At 41.7% G+C, this 23,278-nt stretch overlaps 1 protein-coding gene across 6 annotated transcripts in view; it reads left to right on the top strand.

The window, feature by feature from the left end:
* dst (dystonin) overlaps window positions 1-23,278 on the top strand; it is a 103,945-nt gene that overhangs the window by 62,245 nt on the left and 18,422 nt on the right. For 5 of the 6 annotated variants that reach the window (XM_076891734.1, XM_076891733.1, XM_076891736.1 and 2 more), the window contains 35 exons: window positions 70-216; window positions 333-548; window positions 627-770; window positions 861-1,097; window positions 1,794-1,946; window positions 2,035-2,268; window positions 2,379-2,663; window positions 2,940-3,488; window positions 3,905-4,081; window positions 4,921-5,044; window positions 5,666-5,874; window positions 5,999-6,316; window positions 6,400-6,566; window positions 6,703-6,859; window positions 7,259-7,385; window positions 7,573-7,623; window positions 7,884-8,119; window positions 8,266-8,395; window positions 8,668-8,867; window positions 8,965-9,463; window positions 9,572-11,040; window positions 17,704-17,865; window positions 17,966-18,136; window positions 18,656-18,822; window positions 18,962-19,121; window positions 19,343-19,669; window positions 19,825-19,909; window positions 20,605-20,846; window positions 20,942-21,148; window positions 21,242-21,361; window positions 21,492-21,599; window positions 21,687-21,905; window positions 21,993-22,196; window positions 22,508-22,739; window positions 22,967-23,193. In XM_076891734.1, coding sequence (XP_076747849.1) covers window positions 70-216; window positions 333-548; window positions 627-770; window positions 861-1,097; window positions 1,794-1,946; window positions 2,035-2,268; window positions 2,379-2,663; window positions 2,940-3,488; window positions 3,905-4,081; window positions 4,921-5,044; window positions 5,666-5,874; window positions 5,999-6,316; window positions 6,400-6,566; window positions 6,703-6,859; window positions 7,259-7,385; window positions 7,573-7,623; window positions 7,884-8,119; window positions 8,266-8,395; window positions 8,668-8,867; window positions 8,965-9,463; window positions 9,572-11,040; window positions 17,704-17,865; window positions 17,966-18,136; window positions 18,656-18,822; window positions 18,962-19,121; window positions 19,343-19,669; window positions 19,825-19,909; window positions 20,605-20,846; window positions 20,942-21,148; window positions 21,242-21,361; window positions 21,492-21,599; window positions 21,687-21,905; window positions 21,993-22,196; window positions 22,508-22,739; window positions 22,967-23,193 — 8,460 coding nt within the window. The remainder of the gene's footprint in view (window positions 1-69; window positions 217-332; window positions 549-626; window positions 771-860; window positions 1,098-1,793; window positions 1,947-2,034; window positions 2,269-2,378; window positions 2,664-2,939; window positions 3,489-3,904; window positions 4,082-4,920; window positions 5,045-5,665; window positions 5,875-5,998; window positions 6,317-6,399; window positions 6,567-6,702; window positions 6,860-7,258; window positions 7,386-7,572; window positions 7,624-7,883; window positions 8,120-8,265; window positions 8,396-8,667; window positions 8,868-8,964; window positions 9,464-9,571; window positions 11,041-17,703; window positions 17,866-17,965; window positions 18,137-18,655; window positions 18,823-18,961; window positions 19,122-19,342; window positions 19,670-19,824; window positions 19,910-20,604; window positions 20,847-20,941; window positions 21,149-21,241; window positions 21,362-21,491; window positions 21,600-21,686; window positions 21,906-21,992; window positions 22,197-22,507; window positions 22,740-22,966; window positions 23,194-23,278) is intronic. The other variant, XM_076891738.1, reaches the window with a different exon arrangement.

Raw genomic sequence — 23,278 nt, 5'->3', positions numbered from 1 at the left:
ATTTCTTAGTTTTGGACATTAGTAACATCTGTTTCTTTTGTGAATTCATTTTTTTTTCTTTACCCACAGCTGTTCTCCATCCACGATTATTTGGAGTGTGTTGGGAGACTGCAGGATCACTCTGATGTTTTAGAAGATGCCAGAAAAGACCTCTCAACCCCAATACCCACAGACAACAACATGGAAGAACTGCAGAACCAAATAGACGAATGTCAGGTTAGAAATGACCAGCTGAAGCCCATTTGTTTTTGAATAAATGATCGATTTTTAACATATTTCAAATGTCAACATGTGTTTCAGTTCCTGATCAAATTCTTTTTTTTTCTATCTAGTCTCTGCAGTCTCAGCTTTCTAGTCTGGCTGATGTTCTGACAGTCGATATGGAGAAAGCCAAACAACTCATAAACTCTGCTGATGAAGACGTTCCCCAGCAGATCCACCACGACTTGGCCTCGATATATCTGGAGTTAGAGCCAGATTTTACTGCTGTGTCTCAGATGTGTGCAGAAAGAAGCAGCTCTCTGATTCAAGCGATGGAAACAGGGAAGGTCAGTCTTAACACAGTAATTAAAATACAATAATATAGCAGTAGCATCAGCCACTAACCCCTTTATATATGATTTTAGGTACACTTGGAATCAACATATCAGCAGCATCTCAGTGATCTCAATTCGCTGGCGGGGCTCATTCAAAATAACTCTGAGATGTTGGGTGTGGATTTGAACACATGTGATGTGGACACTCTGAAACATCTGAGCCAGCAGAATAAGGTACCTTAAATTGCAGTTTAAAGCATTGCACAGCTTGAGTAAACAAGAGGAGAAAAACCCTCAACATCCTTCCATGTTTTATTTTCCCAGGACATGGAGGACCATCTGCAAAAAGAAGCCAGGCTCAAGTTAGAGGATGTCACGTTTGATATCCAGTGCTTTATTTCAGAGCACACTCAGTTCCTGAGTCCGGCTAAGAGTAGCTACCTCCTCAAGTTCCTCAGCACCACTCAGCGAGCATTCAGAGACCAGATAGAAAGGCTTGTAACACAGAAGAGTGCCTTAGATGTCCTGCTTGATGCCAGAGAGAGAGAAAACCTGGCAGAGGTCTGCCTGTGTATATGTTATAAATATATCATTTCACTGAGATTTTTCCTGGAAAGAAAAAGTGTAGCTCTGTTTTTGTTGCAGTTTAGATTGACATTTTCAGTTGTTTTACTTGAATTTAAGCTGTAAATCTGAGTGGGTTTTTATTTTTATTTTAGACATTCTGCATGTTTCAGTGTATTCTGGTCTGAGTTTGTTGTTTCTTTTCCAGAGTTTGAGGTTGTAAGTGCTCAGAGAAATAACAGCATTGCATGCTTGAGTGCTCGATCCCTGCTGCAGACTAACTTCTGTGCTTGTTTTCATTCTACAGGCTTTGAGACTCCGGCGAACATTTAACTGGACAAAATGTGCTATCTCTGTTGGAAAATGTCCTGAAAAACAAACAGACTAACACACAATATGATGTCCTCCTGTGCTTTTTAGCACCATGGCAACAAATTGGCAAACAGCATGTTTACAGCAAACTCGATATTTACAGTGGTTTGATTTAGGAGAGTTTATTCTGAAGCAAACTTTGCACGTTACCTCTGTGTCCCCGAATTCTTGCTCCCTTCCTTTCCTTCCTTTCATTTTCATTATGTGAAAACTATTTTACACCTTTGATGTTTGTGTCTACATGAATGTTTTAGTGAGAATAGATTTGCGCAACACGAAATTTAAAGATATAAAGTTTGACCTTTTTTTTTCTAATGTCAGTCTTTATTGGAGAAACAGAAGGAGTTTACAGACAAGTTGGCGGACGTGTGTGATAATCTCACGCTGACTGAGAACCGCCTGATGGGCCATAAGCAACAGGCTGAAAATGCTGAGAGCATTACAGACCTGCAGCAGTACCAGCAGGAGCATCAGGTTTGTCATAACTTCACTTGGTTTGCCCTACAAAAAAATATATTATGCTTCATTCATCAGTTAAAAAAACGTTCTGTTTCTTCACAAGGCTCTCCAAAAAGACGTGTTGACAAACGCCAGTGCCTTAAATGATGTGATCAGCAGTACTAATACATTTCTCGTGGAAAACCGAAGCAAGATGACACCAGATCAAATCACCGCTATTGAAAGCAAGCTGGAAGAGGCTAAAAGCAAAGCCAAGGTCATCAACCAGCGAGCCGAGGACTCCAGAAAAGATTTGGAGAAAGCTGTCACGACAGCCATACAGCAGGAGAGCGAAAAGGTTTGGCTTCCTTCCATGTGTGCTTTCTGTAAAAACTCTCTGTTTCCTGAGAATTTGAATTGTATGTTAGAGTGAAATCAGCATTGTTAATGTGTGGTCTGTCGGCACAGGCAGCAGCTGTCGAACAGCTTGAGGAGAGTAAGAGCAAAATTGAAGGTCTTCTGGACTGGATTTCCAATGTAGGAAATAAAAACAAGAGCAGCCTGGATCAAACAGACCATGTAAGTCAGGAAAATGGAAACCTGCCAGAGGAACCTTCAGCTAAGGGACTGATAACAGACGATGATAATGCCAACGGAAACGCTTTGCAGGCCACTGAAAAGGATTTTGGCAGAGAGACCAGTGGCGAGGACAATGAATCCCCGAATCTTGATAAGCAGTACCAAGGGCTCAAGGTATAGTTAGTTTGTTGGAGTTTATTTATTTATTTTCAATAGTGATTCATACCATTTTTCCTAACAGCTCACAATATTAAGATTACTAGACTGAAAACATGAAGCTGTCTTAATAACTGAAATATAACGTGTATTAAAGAGATGGTGGAGACAAGAAATGCCTCTGAGTGTTTTCAAAACATTAAAAAATAGATAAGACTACACTTAAGGTCTCAAAAATGTCTAAAATATCTTATGGCATACTAATAACATGTTTTGCTATAATTGTGACCATAGGCCCATCACCAGGAGATTCTGTCCCAGCAGCAGGATCTGATCATGGCCACCCAGTCAGCTCAGGCTATGCTTGACAAGCAAGCCAACGTGCTGTCTCCACAGGAGAAGGAGGCTTTGCAGAAGAACATCCAAGAGCTAAAGGAGCGCTATGAGACGTCCCTGACTCAGGCTGAGCAGCAGATGAAGCAGGTGCAGTGTGTCCAGGAGGAGCTGAAGAAGTTCCAGGACGACTGTGAGGAGTTTGAAAACTGGTTAAACCAGGCTGAAGAAGAGATTTTGGAACTGGGAGCACCTGCAAGCTCCCTTAATATCCTCAGTGATAACCTTCAGCGACAGAAAAGCTTCTCGGAGGATGTGATTTCCCACAAAGGGGACCTTCGCTTCATCACTATTTCGGGACAGAAAGTCCTGGACGTGGCTAAGGCATTTGGATCAGCTGACCCGGCAGCTAAGAATCCGCTGCTGCATGTGGATACTTCAGGGACCTGTTCTGCTGTCAAGGATAAACTAGATTCAGCAGCCAGTCGATATAAAACACTACACTCACAGGTATTTAGTATGCAGCTGATCAGAATGGGCGTAATGGCTTATTTTTCCCACTGTGTGGCAGCATCTGTCCTAATAAAAAATAAACACCAAAAAAAGTTTTAAATGGCAAATTAATTTTTATTTAAATGTATATAAGGTTAAGGTTAAAGTTGATGTAGTTTAACATGAAGCTGATTTGCTGCACAGAAAGTTTAGAGCTGTCCTAGTTGGAATTACAGTGGAATAAATAACAGAAAACATTGATTGAAATTAGATTTGAAAATATTATTTTATAATATAAGTAAAACTGCAGCACCTCTTTTAGTTAACTTTACTGTGAAAATGGCTTTTTGAGATCGAGATCTTATGGTCAGTTATTTTTGCTATTATTCTTTTATTTAAACAACCAAAGTGAATCTATTTTTCTTTTGTCACAGTGCAATCTGCTTGGCAACAACCTCAAAGACGTGGTTGACAAGTACAAAAAGTATGACGACTCAAGCACCGGTCTTTTGAAGTGGCTCAACAGCTCAGAGGAGGAGGCGAGAAAGCAGCAATCAGAGGCCATAGCAGCTGACCCTCAAACGCTACAGAAACAGCTGGAGGACACCAAGGCAAGAACCGCAGCAAAAAGCTGAACTAATTAGGCCTAAGAGTTTACAGTCAAGTCAAGAATGTTGTGTTGAAAAGCCGAGATTTGTTTCAACCCTGTGGTATTTTTTTCTTTAATCTCATTGTTATCCCTTGTTATCGAGGCCAAAGAGAATTCATGTGAAAAGATACTTTTAGACATTTTTTTATGTTATTTTTTGTGTTATTTATCCTCATTATAGCTTTCATCAACTCGGCGTCAACTCTAAAGGTTAGGCGCAATCCAAGCACAGACAGAAGGAACAGCCTTGTTTAGACGTGACAGTTATAGGGGTTATAAGGGCAATAGACCTTGCCTCGCCATATACAGTGTTTCCACTGACTTAAGTGCAACAAAGTTATTTTTAGCTTTGCGTTTAAACTCAAACCCACATGTGAATAGTTTAACTTTGGTCATTTGTAGTGCGCATACTCCTACGAGAAGATAACGAACTGGGCTGACAGAGCTGTCTCTGTCAAGGCTTTGGCTGCAGCTAGTTTCAACATTTCTCTGTAGCGAGGTAGTGACTTACAGGATAAATATGCACAGATAAGAGCTGCCTGTGAGCCAACCAAGAAACACAGTACTTTGGGCTTGGACTTGAAATCACTGCAGAAATTCTAAGCACTTCTCTAAGAGTAATTGTGAAGTCACATAGGTGGATTCAACTAACCAATATTAAACCCAGGCACGATCGCTCTGAGGTTATTATCATCAAGTACGCTATATAAAAAGAGTAGATTTTGTAGAAACAGAGCATGTATTTATGAGGATTGTTTTTTGTTTTTTTTACCTTTCTTGTCACTATTTATTAATCTCCAGGTTTTACAAGGTCAGATGATGGGGCACCAGACTGCTATTGATTCTTTACGTAAAACAGCTGAGTCTTTAATAACATCTGAAGGTGACCTTCTGAGCAATCCAGATGAGATCCAGGAGACAGTAGGTGAGAAAAATAAAAGTCAGCTGCACCTAGTGTCCTAGACTATAAACTTTTTTAATGAAAGTCTGCACTACTTGTTCTTTTAGTCTGGGCCTAATCCATGGTCTGGAAAAGCTACTCAGGGCTGAAGGGACACCCAAATTCCTGCTGTTCAGATTTAGACCTTTTAAATAAGTAACTTGAAAGGCAGCAGACAGTTAAATAATTTGGAAGTAGTTTTGGAAAATTTTACATATTTTAAACTGCCCTGTGAAATACTAATCGAGCACTGTGTTAATGTAAAAAAGAAAGCCATGATTTATCCAGCTAGGTTGGTGTCAACATACCACAAAGAGTTCACCATTACTTTACTACAACAGAAAAATGTTATCAGTGTGATTCATGGCTTTTGAATCATTTGTGTTCATTTTTCCCCAGTTATTGGTTTCTTGGCATGTACTTAAAATGCTGTTACCTCAACCAAAAAGCTAATGGATGTCCTTTGCCAACATTATAGCCTAAACAAACTCATAAAAGCCAAATATGTTTCTACCTTAGTTTGAAATGTTTACCTTATGGTGTGTTCCAGACAGCGAGACATGATCCTGTTTTAAGCAGAACCTGATTTGTTTTCGTGCGTTTTAGATGACATAGTGGAGCGTTACGACAACCTTTCCAAGTCTGTAAGCGATCGAAATGAGAAGCTGCAGATCACCCTGACTCGCTCTATGAGTGTTCAGGATGGCTTGGATGAGATGATGGGATGGATGGAGGGAGTTGAGGCCAGTGTGGAAGAAAAAGGGCAAATAACCTTGGACTCTGCATCTCTTGGAGGCATCCTGAGCAAAGAAGCAGTATGTGGTTTTTTTGGTCAACATTTCAGCGCTCTAATAATGCTAAAATTTCGTACCAGCTTCATATTTATTTTAATAATCTAATAAAACTTTACTGTTTTCAATCTTTTTTTTTTTGTTTAAGGCTTTAGAGCAGGACATAGCAAGTCGCCAGAGCAGCATCTCAGCCATGAAAGCCAAGGTGAAGAAGTTTGTGGAGACGGCTGATCCCTCTGCTGCCGCGCTTCTGCAGTCTAAGATGGACTCTCTCTCCCAGCGCTTCTCTGATGCGTGTGATCAGCACAGGCAAAAAATTGCTACTCTGGAGAAGCTGAAAGAAAAGGTAGAGCAGTTTGAGAATGTAGCCGAAAAAGTCCAGCAGTTTGTTTTGAAGCGCTCACAGGACCTGCACGAAACAGACGGCCCAGGGAAAACTTTCAATGAACTGTCTCAGCTAATGCAGGTGCGTTTAAAAATTTTGACTATTTTCTCACTAATCTAATTTCATCATGCACAGATTAGCTGACAGATGATATTTTTCTGCAGAACACCAAAGCTGATATGGCTGAATATGCTGGTGATTTGGAGAAGCTGCAGACTTTGTCCAAGGAACTGTCTGAAATAAGCCCTGATGGAAACAAAGCCCAAATTCAGAGCAAGCTGGACAATCTCTCAAATGTTTTCAGCACCTTTAAAGACACCATCAAAGAAAAGTAAGTCTGGAAGAACAGGGTTTTGCTATTTTTAACTCTTAATTTTGAGTTCTTTTTATTAACTTTAACATTTGTGCATTGTTTGTAATATTCAAATGGATGCAAACTCTGACTGATTCCTCACGCCTGCTTGCAGGGAAGAGGAACTGTCATCTTGTCAGGACCAGCTGGGAGAGTTCAGATCTGCAGCTAGCGCTCTCACTAAGTGGCTGGAGGAGGCTAATGACAAAGTACCTGCAGATCAGCCAAGCAGCAGTGAGAAAACTCTGGAGAGCGACCTGCAGATAGTCACCGTGAGTCATGAGATAAATACAAAGTATATTTTAGAGAGAGTGTTATTTTTATATGTGTTTTATCTTACTGCAGTTAAGGTGCTGGAACAGAAGTCACTGCTGTTTACACACTGACACAGCAGTTTGGAATTCATGGGTTTTGCAATAGGTAGTTACTACGTTTTAGTAGATTATAGTCCGAGTCTCCTTAAAGTCCAAACTACCCAAATGTGCTTACTCTGCCTGCTAATGACAGCTAAATAGTTGGTATCTATACAGGACATATCTAAGAGTGAAACAGTGCGCTGTCCAGCAGAGAGACTGTTTTCTTCACAGAAAAGATAAAAAGATCTGTCTGTCTGTCCATCTACCCATCTATCTATCTATCTTCTAAATGACATATAATGAATGTTTTATCAGGGATTACTAGATGAATGGACATCCAAAGGCCCCATTGTCCAAGACCTGAACACTAAAGGATCGACGCTGTGCAACTTGATTACTTTCCTCACATCACCTACCAAGACAAAGACTCCCAACAAGTCGGGTAAACATCAGCACACATAGACTCGTGTATATGAGTCATAAAACTGAATCAGATGGGTAGTGTTTGGGTTGTCTTCTGAGTGTTGTTTAATTACTAACTGTTAAAGATCATTGAAGGATCTGGTGCCATGAGTTCTGGTCCAGCTGCTTGTTCCTAACATAAGCTTTGTTTCATGTCTTTGCATCAGCTCTTACTAATGGTGATGGTCCAGCAAGCCATACCTACCTAACCAACAAAGGTAATGAAGTGTGTATGTGGGTGCTGCTTTGTCATCAGAGTGTATGTGGTCCATGCTGCGTAAATAACCTCTAAGTATCTTCAGATTACAACTATTAGTTAAAGAAAAAAGACAATAAGAAATGTCCTCATATTCTGAATACACTGTCCTATACCATATAGCATGTTGCTAATGTATTACTATTATTAATATCTCATGCTGACTATAAATGTCTGGAAAAAATAAAATTATAACAGTGAGATTATTTTTCATATCCTCAGAGCTGATGGTTATTCAGCAGAACATGTCTTCCATCAATGTGGGGTACACGGACCTCGGAGAAACGCTGGAGAATCGCTCAGCACAGCTGAGTAGTTTGTTGCAGAAGGTGAAAGAGGCCCAGAAGGAGACAGATGACATGATGCTGTGGCTGAAGGACATGAAAAAGACCGCACAGTCCTGGAACAGTGCAGCCACAGAGAAAGACTCGGTGAAAACACAGCTTGAACAGCAGAAGGTACAAAAAGTGTTGCTGCTCTCCACGTGGAGTGTTACATTTAATTATATAACAAAACTGCAGGTGGTTCTCACTGTGAATACGATAGCCATTGGACAATCTTAAAAGAAATCATTAGGTATTTATGATTTGTTTTGCTCTTTCAGGCATTTGAAGACAACATGAAGCAAAAACAAGAGGCGCTTCACAAGCTCAGAGAGAAGCTTCTCGACTTGATTAAGACTCATCCAAACTCACCCGAGGCAGCAAAATGGAAGCAGATGCTGGCAGAAATAGGTGTGGTCCGTGGTGTTGGCTTCAAATGGCCTCGTGTTGTTTATGTCTATGTGTCTATGTTGACTTCTAATGTTGCATTTAATAAATTCATTTATCAAAATGTGAGCCTACCTCAGTCCCTTCCCCCGGTACACTGGTTAAATTAACACATGTGTTGTGCCAGGTTGTGAATAGGTGGGAGGCTTGCTAGGAGAACAGTGGGACAGAGGACATAAAGGTGCTGTTGTGCTGACTAATGGACATTGGTGTGATTGTTCTGTCCTCCTGTTCAGATGCTGCCTGGGCAGACATCAGTGGCTCTGTTGAGGAGAGGAAGCAGCACCTGGAGCAGTCCAACAAGAATCTGGACATCTTCCAAACAACAGAGCAGCAGCTTGGTCAGTGGCTTTCAGAGAAGGAGCTGATGATGAGTGTCCTTGGACCCCTCTCCATAGACCCGAACATGCTTAAAATGCAGAAGCAACAAGTCCAGGTTAGAATGGCGCCTTTGACTCATTTTCACTGAGCATTTCCTGAGGATTTCTTAAGGTGTGCTCATCGTCATCTGATATTCTTTCTCTATCCCCCAGATCCTCCAGAATGAGTTTAAGAGCCGCAAACCTCAATATGAACAACTCGAGGAAGCTGCCTCCGCCATCCTAAGCTCATCAGGTGATCAGGACCCTTCGAGTGGGAAGCTGGTGAACGAGCAGCTTGCTGCAGTCACTCAGAAGTGGGCAGGCCTCACAGGACAGCTGGACCAGCGAGACAGCCTTATTGATCAGGCAGTGGTGAAAACCGGAAAGTTTCAGGAGTTACTGAGGAGCCTCAGTAACACTGCCACTCACCTGGAGAGTCAGCTCACAAACCATCAGGGCCTCAGCACGCAACCTGATGCTGTGAAGAAGCAGTTGGAGGATGCCCAGAACATCTCGGCTCAGCTGCGAGAGGAGAAGAAGAAGCTGAAGGAGGCTGAGGCCATCAATGAAGAGCTCACAGCGATGGTGACTGAGGACTACCTCAAAGCAGACCTCGCAAGGCAGCTGGAGAGTGTTTGCAAGCCTTTTAAGCAGTTGGAAGAGAAAGCAGGTTAGTGTCCTGAAAATTAAAATCTGTTTGGTTATATTGTATAAAACTCACTTTATCGCTGGTGTTGATCAACTTACTGAATATGTTTTCCATATTTCTCTGTTCCAGCAAAAAGAATTGAACAGTTAAACTCCACCTTTGCCAGTTCTCAGCAGTTTCATCAGACTTCCAGAGATTTACAGTCATGGCTGGGTGAGAAGCTCCAGGACCAATCGAAGCCCAAACCCATCTCTGCCAAAGTGGAGGTTCTGCAACAAACTGTGGAGGAGCACAGTAAACTCCAGAAGGCTCTCGGTGAACATGAGAAAGCTTTTAATACAATCATTGGAGAGGGAGAGATGCTTCTGCACAACATTGATGGTGCAGAGAAGTTAGCACTACAAGGTCAGCTTACTACCCTCTCATCCAACTGGGAAGAAGTGAAGAAGAGCTCCGCAGAGCAGGCTGACAAACTCCAAACTGCTCTGATGAGATCACTGAAGTATCAGGAGCATGCGGAGAAGCTTAACTCTTGGATTCAGGAGTGTGAGGCTAGCGAGGGTCGAGTCAAGCTCACCGTTGATCCTGCTGCTGTGGAGACTTCCATTTCTCAGTTGAAAGCTCTCCAGAAGGATGTTGATAAGCACAGAGGGTTGGTGGAGCAGCTCAACGCAGCTGCAGATAGCCTTCTTGAAGTGGCCAACACAGACACTGACGCTATAAAAGAAGAGAAGGCTAGCACTGGCAAAAGAGTAGACAATATAGTGGAAAGTCTGCAGAGCAAAAGGGAATCTTCAGAGAAGATCTCGCACACAGTAAAGGAATTTAATGATGCGTGCAAAGAGGCAAAGACTCAGCTTGAGGGAGCTAAGAAGCAAGTGGATGCCTATGAAACACAGGGAGTTCAGGCACACAGCAACAAGAGCCTAACCAACATGAAAGCCCAACACAAGAGTTTAGAGGCTGTGCAGAATCAAGTAGAGCACATGAAGGCCTTGGCCAAGGACCTTGTGGTGGATGTCCCAGATGCTGAAGGAGTGACAGACCTCTTACTACAGGCAGACAGCATAGAAAAGGACTACAGCAACCTTAATAAGAAACTGGAGGAGACATGTCAAGCATTGGAGGGTAAACTGCAGGGTATCGGACAGTTTCAAAACAACATCCGCGAGATGTTTGCACAGTTCACAGAGCTGGATGATGAGCTAGACAGCATGTCCCCAGTGGATCTCAATTTGGACACTCTTAAAGAACAGCAGGACAGCATTCAGAGTTTTGTGACTAAGCTGCGAGAGCTCATGGCTAACACAGCCAATGCTGGAGACAGCTGTAAGAAGATGTTAGAGTCTGAACCCTCACCTGACCTTCTGGGCCTGAAGAGAGATCTGCATGCTCTGAGTAAGCAGTGTGGCAAACTGTTAGACAGAGCCAAAGGAAGAGAGGTCCAGGTGCAGAGTACTCTTACAAAGCTAGAGGAGCTGTATGGTAAACTCAATCAAATGGAAGATAAACTCTGCAGAGCTGTGGACAAGGAGGCGTCCCAGGAGCCAGTCAGCATGGAGACAGAAGTGATCAACCAGCAGCTTGAGGCTTTTAAGGTATGTTTGTCCTGATCTGAGGCTTTATTTTCAGTTTTTTTGCCTGATAATATGGCATTTTTAACACATTAAACCACAGTATATCTGCACCTTTTTGGTTTGTGATTTCCGGGAATCAGTGTTGCTACAGTAGTAAAGCTGATGATCATTGTTGTAAGGAACTTTATACCTCCTCATACATCTAGCTTATTTCAAAAGTCAGTAATTTCCTATGATCATAAAAAAATCTCAATTTTTGTGCCTTGCATTCACTTTTTACTTTTGGAAAAGCAGTAGACATTTGATATCTTATCATGTGTGCTGGGTTTTTGTCAGTTTCTACTCTAACGATTTTGTTTCGGATGTAAGCCCTCCAAAATAAAGTTAAAGCTTAATATTTTCAAACTAATTTCTAGCAACACTGAATATAATATAATAAATTCAACAATATCTATAACAATATATATAATATATCTGATATTCCTGCTAAAATTACATTTTAAGCATTAAAGTAAAAATTTTCATTTTACAATAGTGGATTAAGTGCTTCACAAAAAAATGAGTTAAGAATGATCTATTTTTTTGTTGGAGGGTTTTTCCTGTAAAGGGGAGTTTTTTGTTTCCACTGTGCTTGCTCACAGAGGATTGTCTCATTGTGGTTTTCTTAGTTATTCTTAGGTCTTTACCTTACAGTATAGAGCACTTTGAGGGAACTGTAGTTGTGATCTACATAGATTTAATTGGAATCCTGCTTTAATTTTAAGCCTAAATCTGGATTCCGTTAGTTTAAAGAAAAAAAAGAACAACTTTTAAAACCTACATATACATGCTGTCTACCCACAGAACCTCGCACAGGAGAAATTATACCAGCACACTGAGCACACAATCCTCTGGGGACTCCTGGTTCATTTAGGGCATCTGGTGTCAACAAAAGAGCTAGGGCTCCATATGCAGTGATGGGGCAAAAGGGAAGGGCCGTCATAGCCAGGTGGCTGCCAGCAGGGTGTTGCTTGATTTTATGATGACGCTGAGCCTGCATCTTCCTCTCTTAACACAGATATGGTTGATCCAAACCATTGCAACCTGATCATCTGCAGCTCTGAGCTCAAAGTCGATGTCTGTTATTTTGACCCCTGTTGGTAAAGACATTGCTGTCATTTTTTAAATCCCCTGAATAATATAGTATTTGTGCTCAGTTAAGTGTCCATTACAATTGGTGAAGCATTTTTAAATCAATCAATAGGTTGATTATTTTAACTATCTGCTATGTAATTACAGCCTATGCCAATGAACACTTTAATCCCAAAGTCTATAAATTCTTGATTTCAACTTTTGCCTGTAATTTTTGGATTCATTGTGTAAAATTGATAGACTTAAGCGTATTGGAGCGTTATTGTAGGGCCTTTAAGCATATTGGAAAGTTTTACAGACATAATGGTTTGTTTTCAAGTTAATCGAACTCTCACACATTGTTAACAAAATTATGGGTGCCTTTGCTGATATCACTTAGGGATCAAACATGGGTTAGCCAGTACTAAGGTTCACAGACGGATGCAAAATATTCTAAAAGCTCCTAAATTCCTGTGGATTCAAAAGCAGATTAACCTATATTTGCTGTAGAGGTGCAATGATGAAGGCCTTCTTTATTTATAGTATTAGTATTTACCAAAATCCCCCAAACAATGTAAACAGCTGTGTATAGGCAAACCACACAGATCTGTCCTGTATGTAGGTCAAGGGATTGTTTTTTCTCAATTAATGGGGAGCTGCACTCGAACAGGGGAGCATCCAACCCCCACAAGGGATGCTTGTATTAAAATATCATTGGGGTAGCAAGGTCGGAGGTGCCTGCTTCTAGTGTGGAGTTTAGTTTAAAGAGCTTGCAGGGTAGCTATTAACAAAGTGATTGATTCAAGTTGTTGCTAAGCAGCATTGTCACGGTGATTCACCCCCCAAGTCTTTGTCTTATTGCCACTCTGCGTTTAGAGGGCATACACGGCCTCAGCTGTCAGCGGAAAATCCTCTTTACACTCATTTGTAACAATATCAGGGGGGGAACGGTCCAGGACAGCAAATCAGTGTTGGACCTGAAGTTGTTTCTTTATTTAGCAGCAGTCTGGATAATTGTGTCATCTTCTTTTTATATCCAGTGAATCAGGCTATTTTTTGCTGTTGGTTAAGTGGACTTTATTGGCAGCTAGTGAGCAAGAAATAAACAGAGAAAGACAGCGCTTGGATTCCTTTCTTTCATGTGCTGTTACCATTTTAGGTCAAGTTTCGAATGAGACGTCTTCGACTTCATGTGTTTGCTGTTGTTTTCCCGTGAGTTGTGTAGGAGCTTGGAAGCCCTGTGTGTCTTTATGTGCACCCAAGGTCATGTTTTAGTGACTCAACTGTACGGGTGGGGGGCTGGTGTGGCAACTTTTTCTCACTGTTGAGACATTACATCAGTGTCTCTTGCAAGTCAAGACAAATGTCTACCTTCTGAATCACACTGTAGCTACTCCAGCTCATTGAAGGTGATGATAGTTGTAAAAAGTGTCACTGGAGCCACATTATTCATTATTCACAAAGTCATGAGAAATTATTATTAATGTGAAACATGAAACCCCTGTGGGCCAGCCGAGCGGTGTAATGGAGTTGTTATGTTGAGTTTTTACTCATTAAAGGTTTCTAGTGTTGGAGAGAGCAGACATAAAGTTTAGATGCAATAGGATTTAAAAAAAAAAAAAAGACCCATCTAGTGTGAAAGCAGTGAGTTTGAGTGAAATGTTGTTTCAGGCCATCTCAACCAAGAGTTGGGAGTTCGCCTTGTAATCGGAAGGTTGCCGGTTCGAGCCCCGGCTTTGACAGTCTCGGTCGTTGTGTCCTTGGGCGAGATACTTCACCCGTTGCCTACTGGTGGTGGTCAGAAGGCCCGGTGACGCCAGTGTCCGGCAGCCTCGCCTCTGTCAGTGCGCCCCAGGGTGGCTGTGGCTACAATGTAGCTTGCCATCACCAGTGTGTGAATGTGTGTGTGAATGGGTGGATGACTGGTTGTGTAAAGCGCTTTGGGGTCCTTAGGGACTAGAAAAAGCGCTATACAAATACAGGCCATTTACCATTTACAGGCCAAAAGTAATAACTCGATAGAGACGAAAGCAAAGCAAAGCATCACTGAGATTTGGTAATCCTTGTAAGAAGTGCACACACGCCCTCGAACACACACTACATGCACTCTAAATAATGTTTGCTCATCTTTGGTGATAATAAAAGAGCTTTACTCAATTTAAAAAACAAACAAACCACCTCTTCAACCTTTAGTGCCCTCTACTTTTGGTCTTTAGAACTTAAATAAAATGTAGTGTTCACAATTTATGAAAAGTTTGCCAGGTTGTAAAGCTACATGTAACTTACAAAGAGTGACAAAGAGACCTGTAGCAGCTGAAAAGGAAAAATAATTGGTATTCATATATTCAAATTTTCAGACTTGTCCCAGCTTCACACACGCTCGCTTTAAAATTTTGCTTTTTTATCCCTAACGTCTTCCTCTTTCCGTCTCTGCTCAAGCGTGCAGAACTGGAAACCGTGGTTTGGGTTGTTGAAATTCACGCAGAGCTGCTGCGGTGCTGACAATGCAGGAAACAGATACAAACTCTTTTCATTATCTCCTCTCTATCCTGCATTCTTCTCCTACCCCCGGTCAGTGGACATTAAAAAGTCGCGTCATGCACTTGGCAGAGCCGTCGGTGTTAAATTACCTGGGACCTGTGCCTCCCTCAGCATTCCACTGTAATTAAGAATATCTGTGGGGTCCACAGCAACCGTCCACGAGAAGAAAGCAGAGGGCAAAGCGAGAAAAGACGGGGAAAAAAAGTGTGTGTGTTTCAGCGTAGTGTGATGTCATCACAGTGAGAGCTGGTGCGTACTGCTTCCCCTTCTCATTTCCTCAGTCACTGAAGGAAAAAAAGGGAAAAGTGAGAGTATGTGTCATGATGCAAACATGGGTTAGAAGTGAAGTCATATGGGCCGTGCGGACATAAGGGGGAATTAAACAGGGGGGGAAAAGGGTCATATGCCCACCAATCAACATGGGCCGGAGCGGCTCAGAGCACAAAAGGAGTTGTGGCAGATGTTGTCTGAATAATGAGCGGGGGCGGGGCATGAAACCCTCTGCCAGCAGAGTGTCTGTCAGTGCGAGGGGAGCGATGGGAGAGGAAGGGCAGGCTTTTTTGTTTATCCAGGAGTACTAGCTCTCCTCAGAACTGCCTGCAGTTTTTAGTGGAGCCTGCTGGATTTGTTTCTGGATATTTTCACTTTGCACTGAGGATTTTCCTGAAGTTTACGTGGATGTTGTAAGGATTTCAGGAAAAAGGAAGCACTTTCTACCAGAGGAATAGTAATTATGTATTTGGCAATACTTGGAGAAGAGCCCAGAGGAATATATTTTTGGAATAGGTGACTTTATTGAAAGACTGAACTTTCATTCCTTTTATGGAATATAAAGTTGTTTTACAGTCCGAGCATTTTTGGGAGATATTGTTTGAATATTTTTGTATATCCAAAGCCTTTTGTTTTGAAGTTTGATCATCTTAATTGTGGCTGAATTTGTAATTTGAGAGAATATTTTATTTAAAAAATAGTTGAAATGTTTTATGTTCAGTTGTTAGCTTCTCATTTAAGAGAGGACAAACAGTGTTATTTTGCACACGGTTACTTTGACCACATGTTGGCTTCTTTTTAAACTACTCAGCATACACTAAATTTATACCTCAAAGGATTTCAATACCTCCTTTATATTTTTTGTTGTTGTAAGCTGTGACAATTGTTTTAGTATGGGCAAGCCTCTGAGCAGACCAGATTGCCTCAGACAAAACCCTTCCTGTGTTGGGAAGGGGGAGGAGGAGGATATGAACATTGATGACTGCTATGTGCCCCAGAGATCCATTTATGACACCGTCCGGCTCAATGAGCAAATAGACTCGGGCTCTAAAGGTAGTCTTTCTTCCCGTCACTTCACAGGCAACCTCCCTTACACCCATCGCACGTTAGACCTCAGCAGCCTGTGTGGAAATGGAGCTCTCACTCCTTCTAGCTCATTTGAGATCCAAACCAGAAAACCTGTCACGCTAGATGAGCGTGCCATCTTTGATGGACTTAAGCTGAATGGGGACATTATTAGGGTGAATGACACAGTAATGTCGAAGTCACGTCTGCAGGGAGGAGAGAAAAAGGACCATGGCGGTCATCATCGGCGGTCATGGCGGACTTTTGCCCCCACTAATTTGGGCGAATACGCAAGCCGCAGTGGAACAGTGAGTTCTGGTAGTGCGGAGAGGCCTGGCCTGATCAATGGCAAAAGAGGACAGAGTAGGACCAGCTCACTGACATCTGAAGAGGACTCGGGTTTGTACAGCCCTACTGTGGAGAGGGAGCGACATGGTCGTAGATCCCACATAAGAACAGGCCCCGGTACAAGAAGCTTCTCATCTTCCGAGGCAATGCATGTGTCTGGGGACCTGAAAACAGGGCGATCGCTCAGCTCAGGGCAGGAGGACTTTCCTTTCTCGCTTGTGAGGGACAACCAATCTCTTTACCACAGTAGCAGCTTGGTTCAGGAGACAGAATCCTGTGGGAGCAAGGTTAATGAAAGGGATAACCTAAGCAATGGAGATTATAAATCTTCCACAGGGAAGTCATCTTCAGGGTCAGCCTCCAGAGCTCAAAATGACACCCCTGGATGGCGTTCCAGGACTTTAACAGACTATGATGAGCTATCCACTGCTGAACTGTTAGAGGATGTGTCATCTCAGGATGACTGTGAGTTGGTTAGTGTGGTAGTGACACAGCCTGAGACTTACGGAAACTCTGTAACTCTACCCACGGAGAGCTGCCAGCAAACACAACCCGGTACTGTACAACAAGGGGCATCCAAATACAGCATGGAGGAGCTGGAGGAGTTTCTGCAGTCACTGGAAGCCTGTCTGCCTAAAAGTATACAGACATTCCAGCACGCAGGGGAGCAAGAGATCGAGGCTTTACTGAATGCCATTGCTGCGTGCCCCGAAATGGACCCTATGGGCTTATTGACCCCACAGGTGGCCCAAAATAGTTTCTCCCTCCATTTCTGAACTTTTGACCACTATTATGCATCTCTTTAGATACGTTTTTCATGGATGATGGATTGGTGTTTGTCTTACATATCTGATTACACGATGGGTGAATGAGGTTTTTCTCAGCAGCCAGACTGGAAGTCTGTCTGCGTGATTGTGTACAGCTGGGATTTAACCATTAACCAAGCTGATGACTCCTTAACTGGTTAAACAGTTGAATGTGTTAGCTGGATTTTTAAAAGTTAACCAAAAGTGTTGATGTGGCGATTGTAGTCTCTGGACATGAATAATGAAATAACTTCCTGGGATTATGCACTGAATTTATGAATTTTTATGTGTGTCTTTTTTTTTTTAGCTGTTTTTGAACTAACTTATAAAACAGGACATTATTGTAATTCACCTTCTCAAATTCCAGATTTGTTGAATGAATTCATGGAAATATCTGTTCTTTCCATACACATAATGCAAGTTTAATTGGATTTGTATGAATGTGATTTTTCAAGGCCACAGGAAATAATGTCCTGAAGATCAATGACATTGTATTTTGAGCAATTCTAAAATATTCATTATGATTTGTTCCATGTCTATTTAGGCTTTTCAGAAAGAGGACATTGATCCACTGCAGAACCAGCTTCAAGACATCAATTCCCTCGGGCAGGGTCTGATCCAGAATGCTGCTAAAGGCACTAGCACTAAGAAACTCGAGGACGACCTGGAAGGTGTCAACTCTAAGTGGAATACCCTCAACAAAAAGGTTACACGTGTTTGTGTTTTTTTTTTCCATTGTGAAAATATGAAGACTTGACCTTGGCCCTTAAAACAGGTGACATCTATATTTACCATTTGGTCTGCAGATTGCTGAGCGTTCAGCCCAGCTGCACGAAGCCCTCTTGCACTGTGGCCAGTTCCAGGATGCTCTGGAGTCCCTACTCAGCTGGTTGACTGACACGGAGGAGCTCGTGGCCAATCAAAAACCTCCGTCTGCCGAGTTCAAAGTGGTGAAGGCACAGATACAAGAGCAGAAGGTAAGCCAGTGGTGCAATCACAGATTCACACAAAGAGAAAACACATTGAAGTCTGTTTTAATGTTAGCACTTCAATACTTCATGTTTGCTTAACATTGGCCCCGCCATTAATTTTATTTAATTGGCATTAAATAAAATTTTAACTGACTTTTTATTTTATTTGAATTTTATTGAATTTTATTTTTATTTTATTTGTATTCTTTCACTTATTGTTGCATGTGTGTTGTTGCTGCCTGTGTTTGAGTAATTTCTGTAACTGTGAGACATCTGCTGCTGCCTATCTTGGCCAGGTCTCCCTTGAAAAAGAGGTTTTTAATCTCAATGGGATCTTCCTGGTTAAATAAAGGTTAATAAATAAATAAATAAATTAATTGTTAAAAACAAGTGTGGTACACAAAGCTTTGTGTTTAAAGAGCACTTCTTTTTTGTTGGGTAAATTTACTGGGTTTTTTTTTTTTCTTCAAAATAAAGCAATGAAAAGGCACCCAATGACTCTCTTTCTTTGTTTGCCTTTGACAGCTCTTACAGAGACTGCTGGACGACCGAAAGCCGACAGTGGAGCTAATAAAAAAGGAGGGAGGGAAGGTTGCTGAACTGGCAGAGTCTGTGGATAAGGAGAAAGTGGCAAAAGAGATTGAATGCCTGGGACAGAGGTGGGACACGCTTCTCAAGAAGGCTGAAAACAGGTTAGTATAAACACTGCAATGTAAAACCATAGACTGCATATAAAAGATGGGTGGATCCTCAATATTTAAAAGCGAAGGTGCATTCTTTCTAATGACCAGTAGGAGTAAGTCTGTTGGTTGGTATGATTTCAATCTCCAGGCACAAACAACTAGAGAGCATCTTAGTGGTGACTCAGCAGTTCCATGAGACTCTGGAGCCGCTGAGCGAGTGGCTGTCAGCCACAGAGAAACACCTCGCCAACTCTGAGCCAATAGGCACTGAGACTTCTAAGCTGGAAGATCAGATATCTCAGCACAAGGTAATATCCATCATTTTTCATCATTTCCATTTGTTTTCATGCTTTTTTTAAACTATCAGTTAAGTTCACTTCAGTTTTATTCATTTTGCTTGTTACTTGTAAGTTTGCGCTTCTCATTATTTCCCATTCATCTTTCTAAATTTCAGTTGAATATTTTTTATCACGTGTTTGTTTTTTGTTTGTCATGTTTTCTTGGTCCATTTCCCATCCCCTGCCGCCAGGCATTAGAGGAGGAGATTATGAATCACAGTAAAGACCTGTTTCAGGCTGTCAATCTTGGCCAAATGCTCAAAACTGTGAGCTCAGTGGACGATAAGGAGTTTGTTCAGTCTAAACTGGACACCGCTCAGGCCAGTTACATAGAGCTCCAGGAGCGATGCAGGAGGAAAGCTGAAATGCTTCAGCAAGCTTTGGCAAATGCCCAGCTGTTTGGAGAGGATGAAGTGGCTCTCATGAACTGGCTCAACGAGATACACACAAGGCTGAGTGAAGTGTCGGTGGAAGACTACAGACTAGAGGTTCTTGAAAAGCAGCTGGCAGACCAACGGGTATACACTCCTCCTCAGGCCACACATTTTGTAGCCCTTTCATTTAAGTTGCATCAATCATGTTTCAGTTTATTTTGCTCTTTTGTGTGTCACCATAGGAACATTTCTTGTTACTCTCATGACTCTCTGAAGTCTGTTTTTTTTTTTCTTTTCAGGCACTGCAAAATGATATTGGCTTAAGGAAGAAGAATGTTGACCAAGCCATCTCCAATGGGGTAGAGCTACTGAAGCAAACAACAGGCACGTCTTCATTTATCAGTGTAGCAAACAGTTCTGTCTCTGTACTACTCATCATAAGGTTTATTGCCCTTTTTATTGAGCAGTGACGTTTTGCATGAATTACGTTGTTTTCACATCTATGAACTTCTGCAGAGAAATAGATTTCTAATTTTTCAATGATGGTGAGATAACACCTGTCTGTCCAATGGGATTTATATTTGTTTATTGCCAACAGCCAGTTAGCTTAGCTTAGCATAATAGAAATGCTTAAAACACAGTAGCTGCTAGCCACCATCTATTTAATATAAATCTCCATATAAGTATATATTTTGTAGCAAAAAGAGAGCCCTGGTTGTGCAAATAAGCACGCTTTGTTACTTTTGGACAGGGGCAGGTAAACTTAAGGTTATGGATAAAACCCCTGTTCTCTGATTTGCATAGTACAGGACAAATACAATTTTTAAAAAAACTCCTTCTATGTTTGCAGCCTTTGTGATCAGCTTAGCTAACCTTCAGCTAGATGTATGTTGCTATAAATTTAATATGCAGATTGTAAATGACAACATTGTGTAGGATGCAGGCTTATTCTTTTCTGTTAACCTCATGAATTTTGGCCCGGAGTTCAGCTAGCAGGAAGTTGTTAGCATAAGGTATCTCTGTTTTAGAACAAAAGAAGCATATGACAGTGAACATTATTATTTACTTTATGTCTATAGGTGATGAGGTGATCGTTATCCAAGGCAAACTGGATGGAATAAAAACAAAATATGCTGAGATAAACTCTATGAGTGCCAGTGTTTTAAAGACACTGGAGCAGGTTTTGAGTCTGTCTTCTAAGCTGCAGCATACTCACACGGATCTGAGCTCATGGCTAGAGAAAGCAGAGGCTGAGATTAACAGCTTTGCTCATCAGGAGCCAGTTGGCGAGCAGCTGATTCATTCACAAAGCAGGCAGAAGGTAAGGAGTTCTACAACTTTGTCCAAAACATTGTAATTGTATTCATACAATGCAGCAATGCATTTATTACTTATGAACTGGTGCTTTCTGTCCAGGCCATGTTGAAAGAGATCAAAGACCAAAAACCAGTGTTGGACCAGCTGAATGAGTTGAGCAGTTCACTCTTGGATTTGATCCCCTGGCACACTCGTGAGAGTTTGGACAAACTTGTGTCTGAGGATAATGAGAGGTACAGAGCTGCCTATGACACTTTGACCCAGAAGGTCGACCAGATCAATGCTGACATACTCAAGTCACAACAGGTAAACCACATAACTTAACGCACTGCCTTTTATTCTCATTAGACTGTCTCTCTCTATTTTTTAAATGTATCTCTTGTTTTTTCTTGTTTCCAGTTTGAACAGGCCGCAGACAATGAACTCTCCTGGCTGACTGACGCTGAGGGGAAACTGCTATCGATGGGTGAGATCAGGCTGGAGCAGGACCAAACCACAGCTCAGCTCCAAGCACAGAAGGTTAGCCGTGTGTGTGTGTGTGTGTGCATGTCTGTGTGTGTGCGTACAGATCTCTATTTAAACAAATTAGAGTAAACACAGTGGTTTCTTTTGTTGACATACAGCCAAACTCACTCTACTGGTTTTACAGATTTTCTCCATGGACATCATGAGACACAAAGATGCTGTAGATGAGATTGTGAAAACAGGAAAGGCCATCATGACCAGCAAAAACCCAGAGGAGAAAGAAATCTTAAAGGTAAGAAAATATATTTCAAATTTCAGACATTTTTCAGTAAGAAAATGGACAGAAATTTCAAAATGATTCTTCTTGGGCTTCAATCAGGCCAAGACACAGACTCTCCTCGAGAAGTATGGTGTCGTCAGCCAGCTGAATTCAGAGCGTTGTCTGCAGCTTGAGCGAGCCCAGTCTCTTGCCACTCAGTTCTGGGAGACCTATGAGGAGCTGGGGCCATGGCTTCAGGAAACTTTAAACACCTTCAGCCAGTTACCCCCGCCTGCCATTGAGTACGACACGCTCAGGCAGCAACAAGAGGACCTCAGGGTAAGTGGTCAATGTGCGCTGATGCTCAACACAAAACATTTAATCACATAATTAAAAACTAAACTGATCATGTCACATCCTCTCCAGCAAATGCGGGAACTGATTGCAGAGCACAAGCCCCATATTGATAAGATGAATAAAACTGGTCCTCAGTTACTTGAGCTCAGCCCAGTGGAGGGTGAGCCCATCAGAGAGAAATACACAGCTACTGACCAACTTTACACCAAACTGAAAGCTGATGTCAAGCAGAGAGCTGCCACTTTGGATGAAGCCATCTCCAAATCCACTCAGGTAAGCAGTAGCTGTTTATTAGGTTTGATTATTTGATAATATATGATTATTGGGAATAATTAAGTTGATCATAGTGATGTCTGGTGCAAATGGTGGTCATAGTTTGCAAATGTAAACATCAACATTACCTTGGCTGTTAATTGTCTATTCAGTTAGTTGAGTAGCTTTTACATTTTTGAATATGTGCAAATTTGTCAAAGTAAAAAATAATTATACAGACGTGTTCTTGTTTCAAGGTAACTTTCCATAATAAAAACCCATGATATAAATTATATATGCAAACTGACGTGTTTCCTTTCCTCCTTTTCCAGTTCCATGATAAAATTGATCCCATGCTCGAATCCCTGGAACGGATCGCTGAACGCCTCCATCAGCCTCCATCCATCTCAGTGGAGGTGGACAAGATCAGGGAGCAGATTACAGAAAATAAGACGGTCTCTGTGGATTTGGAGAAGCTGCAGCCATCTTATGAGACACTGAAGCAACGAGGTGAAGAGATGATCGCACGATCCGAAGGGGCAGACAAGGACCTGTCTGCCAAAGGTACGGTATAGATATGCTTTCAATCATTTTTTATACATTTATTATTATTTATCAAACATCAAGCTTTTCTCCAGGTGCATGTAGCTTTTATGTATTTCCTTTTTCAGGATAACTAACGAATCAAGAAAAAGTCCAAGTTTCCCGCTGTAAATGTTGCTGTAAACGTGGAAAAACTTTCTTTGCCTCATTTTGTATTCCTCCTAATTGTGACTTTTTCTCTGTACAAGCTGTGCAAGACAAACTGGACCGCATGGTTTTCCTGTGGAACGACATCCAGGCATTGGTGGAAGAGCGGGAGGCGAAGCTGCTGGATGTGATGGACCTCGCAGACAAGTTCTGGTGTGACCACACCGCCCTCATCGTCACCATTAAGGACAGCCACGACCTGCTGAGGGAGCTGGAGGAGCCCGGAGTCGATCCTTCAGTCGTCAAACAGCAACAGGAATTTGTGGAGGTAAATAAAAAACCTATTACTTTTGATCATTAACAAATGGATAATTAAGAGAGGTGGTGCACTTTGATTATTAAATAATTAAAAA

The sequence above is a fragment of the Maylandia zebra genome, linkage group LG13 (assembly GCF_041146795.1).
Source record: "Maylandia zebra isolate NMK-2024a linkage group LG13, Mzebra_GT3a, whole genome shotgun sequence".
Taxonomy (NCBI): domain Eukaryota; kingdom Metazoa; phylum Chordata; class Actinopteri; order Cichliformes; family Cichlidae; genus Maylandia; species Maylandia zebra.
Note: the sequence above shows the minus strand (reverse complement) of the source record. Positions and strands in the feature narration are given on the sequence as shown.